General features: G+C 42.2%; 1 protein-coding gene across 1 annotated transcript in view; it reads left to right on the forward strand.

Annotated features, from left to right (window-relative positions):
- The window catches only part of PLXDC2 (plexin domain containing 2), a 391835-nt gene extending 382842 nt beyond the window's left edge, over positions 1 to 8993 (forward strand). The window contains exon 14 of the mRNA XM_037837678.1: positions 5573 to 8993. Within this exon, the coding sequence (XP_037693606.1) occupies positions 5573 to 5689 (117 nt within the window). The 3' untranslated portion in view covers positions 5690 to 8993. The remainder of the gene's footprint in view (positions 1 to 5572) is intronic.
- The last annotated feature ends 929 nt before the right edge of the window (positions 8994 to 9922 follow it).

The following is a 9922-nucleotide window of genomic DNA, read 5'->3' on the forward strand; positions in this document are numbered from 1 at the left end:
CCAAGGAGGCACCAGGTCATCAGCTCCATCGGGGCTCAGGAGGGTGGGGTACATGGGGACTCCTATGTCACACATAAGGAGACCAAGTCTGTGCAATTCTGTTGGAGCCTCCAAGTAAAATTGCATTAGAAGAAAAGGACTGTGGCTTCAAACAAAAATGTTTGAAAAGCAATCATGTAGTTCCTTTGAGCAAGCTGAGGAACAGAGAAGACAAGTGAGTGGCTTTGCCCAGACCCTAATGCTGGGAAGTGACGGGACCTCGGATTCTGCCCAGATCCCCTGACCCACACTCCCACTCTGCCCAAAACCCTAAAATTTCTAATCAACTGCTTGTCAAGGGCCAGCATCCACAGCAGGTGTCTTCTAGCGGGTCCTTGAATTTTAAAGGAGCCCCTCGCCTTGCACACTCTTACCTAGAACCTTGTCACAGGCACATCTCACCCAGCAAAAAGTGCTCTCTGATTCGCAGTCTGAGCTTTGTGTGCACAGCTAAGTGAGGGTGCCCGGCAGCTCTGTTTGTGGATATTTCCACTAATGATCCTGCCGCGGACCATCGAGACACTTCTGGACGTCTGTTCAATTAATGGCACCGAAGGCGCAATTAGGGAGGTGATCCGCTGTGCAGCCCACCATGGCGTCCACGGATCGATGTGGGCATTTTCTTCTGAATGTGATTAATCATGTAAATAAATCCCAGAATGAAATTAGAGAGCAGCCATGCATTATACCCAAGAATGTTCTAAGGCATTGCAACCTGAATCTCTGTCGTGAATTAACATTTCAGCCCGGTTTGCATTTCTCCATTTGCAGCATGCATCCTGCTCTATTAGCAAGTGACCCTGTGGCCTCTATCAGTTTCCAAAACAATATGAAGTAGCCATTCTGGAAAGAACACAGATTGGGAAGTGTCTGAGCCTGGAGGAAGAACTGTATCATGTTTCTCTGGAGGGCTGGCTTGTGCTCAGTCACGCTCGCCAGCTCGTGGGGGAGCTGGGCACCAGGCGCAGTTCCGAGACCTCCTTCCATGCCCACCCCCTCCATGAGGCACAGCTCAAATTCCAGCACCAACAGGAAGCAGATTCTACACAGCTGTCCTTCCACTGTAGCCATAGACTGCCCCGTTATTTTGCTTTATAAGGAAATCTCTGAGGAAACGCAGATTGATATCAGACAAGTGATTTGAGTTAGGGCTAATTTTATACAGATTTCCCCAAATTTAGGAATCTTAAATTTATGGAGGGAGGCAGTAGAGACAATGGTGAAATGAATACAACATGGACAGATTTTTTTTTTAAATTATTTTCTTCTTCACAACTTTAGAGCCAGTTATCCAGGCAAGCAGATCCAGGGATGCTAGAATTTTAGGGGGAAAAGCCTTCAGTGTCATCCCAAAGATTAGGAAACTGAGTTCAGAGAGACCATGCATTTTATGCACAATCATCTCTTTGTTTTTTTGAGCTGGGACCATGTTGCGTCTTTCTCCATGAATGCATTCTGGGCAAAGAGCAGAATTGGGGGAAAGCTGTTTACCCTTTGTTAAGAGTTTTCAGGGCTAGAATTGAGAAGTCAACGAATTATTAAAAAAAAAAAAAAAAGTAGGCAAAATATCACATTTCTAAAACCCTGTATGCTTGACATTTATTTCATTATGAATTTCAGATATTATTGTGGAAAATGAACTATCTTTTAATCGAGTTGAAAATTATAGGAGTAAATATAAATTTTCCACTTAGCAGAAATAAAATAGCAGTCCTGAGTGATTTTGTAGCTGGAGATGTGGTGGACTGAATTATGCACCCTAGTTTAGAGATGTTCTTGATCTTCATCCACATTCCTGTGGGTGGGGAACCATTGCATAGAGGGCCTCTGAAGCTGTGTTGAAGTTACGGGGTGGTCCCGCTGAATGAAGATGGGCCTTAGCCCAGGTCACCGGAGTCTTTAGAAGCAGAAGAAATTCAGACAGAGTCCAAGAAAGCCATGGGGAGGAGCCGGGAGGCAGAAGTCAACACAACCAGAAGAGAGAGGAGAGGACAGAGCCAAGTGATGTGAGGCAGGGACACGAGCCAAGGAACCCCAAGGACCGCAGGCAGCCAGCTCCAGAAGGTTACGGGTCTTAGGGAGAAAACATCGCCCTGCTGATGCCACCATTTTGGGCTTCTTCTAGTCTCAAAGCTGTGAACTAATAAATTCCCATGGTTGAAGCCAACCCATGGTGTGTTTGTCACAGCCACCGGCAAACCAAGACCCTGGGTTGCACCTATTCCAATTTTATTTTGTGCATGTTTAGAAATGTTTATTTAAGACCTATCTAAAATCCTGCTGCACTGTATTTTCCTCACCTTCCCAAGCTACACAGGCAATCCCTTTCCCCTTGTATTTTTTTTTCCTTCTCTCTCACATGGGCCAGGATCCATGTTCCTTACCTTTTTTTGGTCATCCACCCTTCAGTATGACAGCTAGCACCATATTGGTCATTTCAGATGCTTAGTAAATAACAGATGCATTCTTTTTGACCCAATAATTCTTCTGATAATTAATTTAAAAAAAAACTAATCAGAGATATGCCTATCAGTTTACAGCAAAGATATTCATTGTAACAATATTTATATTGCCAAAAAATTTGGAAACAACCTGAATATCCAATTGGCTATGTGAATTGTAATTTAGCTATAAACAGTCTACTTTATAGACATTTCAAATAATGTTACAGAGTAAAAGGAGGGATAGGTAGCAAATATTTTTTACAATATGAAATTAAGTGGGATAAATGTTTTTAAGTCAGTAAGTGCAATGACTTCATGTTTATAGAAAGGCTTTTGAAACATGCAGCATTTAAACCAAATAATTGAAACCAAATTTGTAAGAGTGGTTCAAATTCTGGGGATCTTAAATTTTATTAGTGTATTTATGTATTTTTTCTACACTGAGTCATAAAAACATCAAGAGAAATTATCTTTAACAATGTGAAATTAATTCAAAAAATAAGTTTGTATTATGTTAACAGAGGCAGATTCATTGTCCAACATCTTGTGCTTTCTGTTTTGAGGACCTCCCTGATGGGCTCCCAAAGTGCAGACAAATGCAGTCAATAAGGCTGTGTCCTTTCCCCCAAGACAGAGAAGTATCAACTTAGTAATTCTCATTTAATAGAATACCGAAGTTGATGTTAATGTTATATTTTTAAGACTGAATTAAAAATAAAACCATGCTCACAAATTCTGGATGAGTTCTAAATATTTTAGGCATGCCAGAATCTACATGAACCATTGAATCTTATGAACTGATCACTATATTCATAGAGTCTCAAAGTGACAGAATTGAGACAGTGTAGGAGAGTGGCAAGAATTAGCTTTAGGAATAAGTAGATCTCATTTCCTGTCTCACCTCTGCCGTTTGCTGGCTTTGCATGTTTGTGCAAATGTAAGCAACCGAGTTGTCCAGCTTAGATGAGATCATGTGTGTAAATCACTACCTTGAAGCATGGAATAGAGCAAAGGGCTTAATAAAATGGGACTTTCCCAAGCATCGTCATCCTCGCGTCATCGTCTGTGCTCCTGTGAATGAAGAGTCACCTTTGTTGTAACATCTTCGCCTGCTGGGCTTGTTTGTGGGGCTCCTGCACAGGCTGCACCTGCCACCCGGACACCCCGACCAGGTGGGCCGTCCGGAGGTGCAGATCCAGGGCAAAGACTCGGTGATGCTGTTGACGCAGAGAAAGGACTAAGGTGGTCGTGGCTGAGAGAATCCAGGAGGCGACGTCACTGAGACCAGAGAGTGGGGTGTAAATAGTGAGCACTGCGTCATCACAATGTCACTTCAGCCTTTCCCTGCAGATGGGAGTGACCACAAGTCCCAGCGTCCAGCTTCCTGGAGTGACCTAGTGACTATTCCTCATGGATGAGGATTCTCTGGCCCAGCCAGACCCACTGTTTTATTACTTAGTCCTCTCTTCGTTTTAACTTCTTTTGGAAAATAAGGATAATTGGATTTCACTTACCTCATGGGACTTAAGCAGCTAATAAGCGTAGAGCATTCTGGCCTTGGAATGTGATACAGACAGCACATGATGTTATTTGTAGGCAGAAGGTGATTGCCTTCACCGTATTCCCCAAATATTCCTTCCTACCTGATGTGAAAAGTTCTTCCCCAGCCATTCATCATTGGCCGAGTGCATAACTGGTGAATCTACAAAATTGCCTATTGCCAGGATATCTGCACCGATATTTAACCTTTATCGCATTAAAATTCTTTAGGTAGAAATAAACTTCCTGCAATATTTATTGGCTTATTTACCCTCAAATTGCAGGCACTTTGATAAACGGAAGACTTGCTTCCATGTCACTGCATTTGGGTGTCTTCTGCGGCTGTAACTTAATAATTCATTTCAGCGCTTCTATTTGTAAATCACGGAAGCTGTGTTTGATGGAAGTGGGCAGTGGAGACGGCCTCCTCCTGTGGATACAAAGAAGCTGCATTTGGGGACTGGTGCTTCCATGTGCATCTTTAATACCCGGGCGCAAGGCCATCCACACTCTTTGACGATGCGTTTGGTTTTCAAAGTAGGATGTCTGTGAGCATTCAAGCACAAAACCTCAAATATGGAATCATTAATTTAATAAACAAATACATAATTAAACAAATAATTTAATACATGGATTGTTTATTTAATAAATAAATATCTTAATACATTCTTAAGACACTAAGTGATATCTCATTTAGTTTATTTGCTAGGAAATTTAGCACCTAATTTAAAGCATATTTCTAGGAGCAGTGCAGAATTTTGAATGCATTAATAAGTAAAATGAAGTCCTATAGTTATTGACTTCTACAGAAGAGAGAGTGTCAATAAGAAGACTTGGTTTTTTTAAGTTACAGTTCATTTGGGGCACTAATAGAATATGCAGATGATGCTGCATAAAGCCCTCCCTGCCCTTGTGACACTCTCGCTTCTCCGGGGGCAGTGGTTCCAGTCTGCTGGGGCGGCCGTGACAAACACCGCAGACTGGGGGGCTCCAAACAGTGGAAGTGTGTTGTCTCAGTGCCACAGGCCAGGAGTCTGAGTCACGGTCTGGTAGGTCCATGCTCCCTCTGAAACCTGGAGGGGAGGAATCGTCTCGGCCTCTGCCAGTTTCTGTTTGTCGGCCGTTCTTGGTGCACCTCGGCTTGTAGATGTGCCACTACAGCCCCTGCCTCCGCGTCCCCTGTGTGCTTCACCTCTGTGTCCAAACTTCCCCCTTCTAATAAGGACACCTGCACCCTAGCCCTGTTCGGCCTCATCTTAACTGATGACGTCTTCAAAGCCCTCTTTCCAAATAAGGTCCCATTCTGGGGGCCAGGGCTAGCACTTTTGGGGAGACCTGCTCAACCTTAAAGAGTAGTGCCATGTTAGAGATGCAAGGACCAGACTCTGACAGCATGTAGAGGGGGACACTTAACTCTGACTGCAGTGGTAAAAAGGATCATTCAGTGTCGCTAGTTTAGTGCAGAAGTTAACCTAAAATAGTAGCAAGCATTCTCTCCTGTGATCTGACCCTCCTCTGGATACTAATGATTTTTGCATTCTCTGTCGCAGAGACGTCCGAGCCGATGGCCGGCTATGAAGTTTCGAAGAGGCTCTGGGTATCCTGCTTATGCCGAAGTTGAGCCCGTTGGCGAGAAAGAAGGTTTCATTGTCTCGGAGCAGTGCTAGACATTCTAGAAGAGCAGCACCGTGCTGGCCTACAGGTGTTAAGACTAAAATTTCGCCTACACTTTTGAGACAAACACACACACATGCACACACACACACACACACAAGAGCCTTCAGCTGCTGTAGCCTGAAGGAGACGAGATTTCTGAACAAACCCAGCCCAGGAAGGGTGCAAGGAAAAATAAACGCAGACAAGACACCTTATGACCACCGAACATAGAATTCCTCAGTGGAATGAAATCTATAGTTCACTCAGAACATCTCCTGTGGATTTATCGGAAGTATGACAAGATGACAATGCTATTGGCTTAGGTGCAGGGTTGTGTAGGGATCGAGAAAATAATAATAAAGCTTTAGTTCACAAGGGGTCTATACCTTTGCTTCGAATGTTCCCTGATGTTGCAAAGTTAATTGTATTCTGAAGCTTGAGCCCTTTCACTCAAAAGAGCAATGATGAATGTTTCGAGATTGCTGAGAAAAAGAGTTCACGCAGGAGCACAAAGAAACACAAAACAGGAGATTTTCTGTCTTTTCAAAGCAGACAGCTGGCCCAAGGATTTCGTTGTACTGGTTGGGATCTGCCTGTTCCAACAAGTTCACGACTTTACACAATGAATTTCTATCTGTACAGGAGTTTCCAATTCTTTCAGCCTCTTCCTTGGTGATGAATACACTTTTCCATGAGCTGTGACAGGATTTCCAAACTTTTAGCTAAATAGTGGGAAAGAGGGAGGAGCAAGTGAGGCTTGCAGTTCTCTGGCCTCAGAATGAAGCATCTGATTTGTTTTAAGAAGCTTTGGCTCCATTTCCCACCTGTGAGGTCACCTGGAGGCCACAGGTGCTCTTAGCTGAAGGAAACGACAGGCTGCACTAGGAGGAGTTCCTTAATTATTTTTGAAGCAAAGATGTTAAGGGATTTTAAACATGGTTTTTGTTGGCTTTTTTTTGTTTTTGTTTTTGTTTTGGTCATTTTAGGACTAAAAGCCCATTTTATTGTCATTTCCTATCTAGAAGCTATTCCATTCCAGCACACACCCGTGGCGATAAGAATGAATGTTTCAGAACCCTGCTGAACCCAGCAATTTCCTTTAAAGCACATAGTAGTTACATAAATAAATATATATATAAATATATTTTGTTTATAACTAACACAAGGCAGGCTCTTGTGACTCAGTGCATTTTGTCATCAAGACAAAACAAATGCAGGCTGCGTTGCTGCATACTTCCATAGAGTTGTAAAATAATCCTTACTATTAGAATATTTTTATGTTACTTAGCAAAAGCAGTTCAATTAGCAGTGCCAACCATTCTCCTGCCAAAATAAGGCAGATGCATCTGCCGTTTGCCCTGTGATCACAACCCCGATTTTGAGTACTCCCCATGAGTGAAAAAAGGAAAGAGGTGGCCGGAGAGGCGTAGTGTTCAATGTATTCTGAGCGCCTACATTTGCATCCAGGTGTTGTGTGTTTAATTTCATCAGTCCCTGATCTACCAAACTTTTCATTCTGTGCCAAAGAGCCATGGGTCCAGTAAGGTCCAGTGCTCAACGTTTGCAGATTCAGGTATTTGAAGCAGAAATGGCCTGAAGCAGCACTTTGCTTACAGTTGAGCGTCTGTAGACAGTGTCTCTGCTGAATGATATCAGTTCACTCTCCTGCTATCAAATTCTATTTTCACAACTGTCTCAAGGAAGCTAGTGCTGTTTCTACCACATATATTTTGCTTAAAATTTTAAAGTATCTGGTGAGGGTGGAAACTTTTTCCTAACTGTTTAGTTAATGGGAAAAGAAGGCGATTGAAGAATGTGATGACAATCTTTCTGCTGACACCATGTTCAGTTTATATGAACTATCCCGACATGCCTTGTGTGGTAGCAATATCCAAAGACTTGCCAAAGAAGGTGGTGCAACTGGTATTCTACAAATAGGTAAGGGACACATAGACGACTTCCTTGGAGGAGAAGATGATGCTCCTTTCCCTAGTTTTTGTGTTGGTGCGGCTTCCAATAGCAGTGGATTGGAAATTATATACTATATAAATCCTTCCTGTGTATCTGACTCCTTCCACAATTCTTTTAGGCAGGACTGTTATCCTTGAACCTGCAGAGTTCATCTTCCATTTTAAACTCAAAAGGATCGGCAATTCTGTGAAAAAAATATCTCGCCCTCTGAATTGTTCAGCTTAAGTAAAGCACTGAGCAATAGAGAAAATGATTCGGAAGTAAAAGAGCTGCATTGCTACAGTTTGGGAAAAATTCCAAACAGAGCAAGGAATTAAAGGCAGTGAGAAGTGTCCATCCATTGGATGTGAATCTTTTATTGGTAAGAGGAAAATTGTTGGCTGAATTCCTTTCTTTCACAAAACTTTCCTTCTCTCTTATACTTCTGGTCTGTTCTTTGTGCCCATTGAGTGCAAAGAGAGGACAAGCACAAAGTTTCTGGAAATTCAGAATGCTTGTTGATGCGTTGGACTTCGCATGTGTTACGTACTAGGAAGGGTGCATGTGTGTATTACTTAATAGTCTATCGAACCTTCCTGTGTAGTAATCATAGTAGAGAGGAAAGAGCAACACAAAATTAAGGATAGCAAAGATCTACAGAAATCAGATAAACGGTGATTCAGAGAAAGTTAATTATTTCATCCTGATTCGTTGTAAAGAAATTCAGCGATGAGGTATTATAAGTCAGCAAGAATACCTTACGCTGTGCAGATGACACTGATCACCATGTTGGTTTGTTTAGGAAGGGTCTGGACTTTGACTTTGTCTAACAAACAGAAAACTAAAGTTAATGATAATGCACAATTTACCCTCAATGATTATTTTAGATTGAGAAACCAGGGCATTTGCTAATCTCTCAAGTGACTTCTCAGGTGGTCGCCACTAGCCACAGGTGGCTCTTTCCATTTAAATTAATTAAAATTAAATAAAACGAAAGAATTCAGATCCTCAGCCCTACTAGCCACATCTCAAGTGCTCAGTGGCCAGTGCGCCGCTGGGGCGTGTCCACACAGCACGACAGAACACGGCTGTCACCATGGGAGGTCCCACTGGGCAGGGCTGCAGGGGGCTTTCCTTTCCATGCTCTCTCCTGGAGGAAGGAAAAGGTGGAGGAAAGAGGAAAGCGAAGACTTGGTAGATCTTGGGCACATCCAAGCGATTTTGAACTCAGAAAGGCAGCATGCAGTAATGCCAAGAATTAGCCATCGCTGTGAGTTTCCACTTTGCTATCTTTGGAAAAATCACTTTGACCTCCATGAGACTCTATTTGCAATTTTGGAAAATAAAAATAATTTTTGTCCTGTCTTCCTTGTGGGATTATTATGCAAACCGATTAAATGTATGGATGCCTAAAGAGTTTAAGAACCTGATATAAATGGGACCCCTGTAAAGCACACCTACTGCTCCAGCGCCCACACAAATTTGCATTCAAAGAAAGAATAGTCCATCAGTCCAAAACCAATCCTAGCGATCAAATCAATAAATTTCTTAAGAAAATGCCAGAGGGGAATGCATTCAAAACACATGGCAAGATTGCTTAGATTCTGTTTTCCCCATCTCTCCCCTTAGTATATTTCTGCCATATGACGCTGTCCAGTTATCATTCCTCTCTCCCAGGCCGTGGTCGCCCAGGACCCCTTTCAACTGGCTCAGTTACTCATAGAGGCCCAGGACACTGGCCTCTAGGTTCCTCCGATTTCCTGGTTGACTCTTTACTGCACAGGGAGGCCCGGGGGCTGACCAGCAGGCTTCTCTTTTGAAGGAAATACCTCAAACACAAATAGTTGCATAATATTTATTTTATACCCTTGACACAAATGGAAGGTGCTGTTACAATAAATACAGAAATTTGCTGAACTTAATTTTAAACGTAAATGTTTACTAATCCAGACTTTATAAAAGGAATAAAATTAAGGTATGCTAGGATTCAGATAGTAGATTTTCTCAGATTAGTGTAATTTATCAGTTTCTGATAAAAATGCTTAAATTTCCTCATAAAGGTATATAAATTTGGAAATGTCCCTCGTATCTGTCATCCATTTGAAAAAAGTGTTGCCAGAATCCATAATTTAGTTCAGGACACTTTGTTCCTTATAAGAAATTGATACTTTAATAAGACTAGTGAAAAATAGATTTTATGGTTAGGGTTTCTCATTCCTGTGAAATGTTAGCTTGCCTTGAATTCCTTAGGCATTGTCCAGGTGTTTTATTGCAATGTGCTTTGGGAATCCTAA

Source organism: Choloepus didactylus, chromosome 5 (assembly GCF_015220235.1).
Source record: "Choloepus didactylus isolate mChoDid1 chromosome 5, mChoDid1.pri, whole genome shotgun sequence".
In the NCBI taxonomy this organism is placed as follows: domain Eukaryota; kingdom Metazoa; phylum Chordata; class Mammalia; order Pilosa; family Megalonychidae; genus Choloepus; species Choloepus didactylus.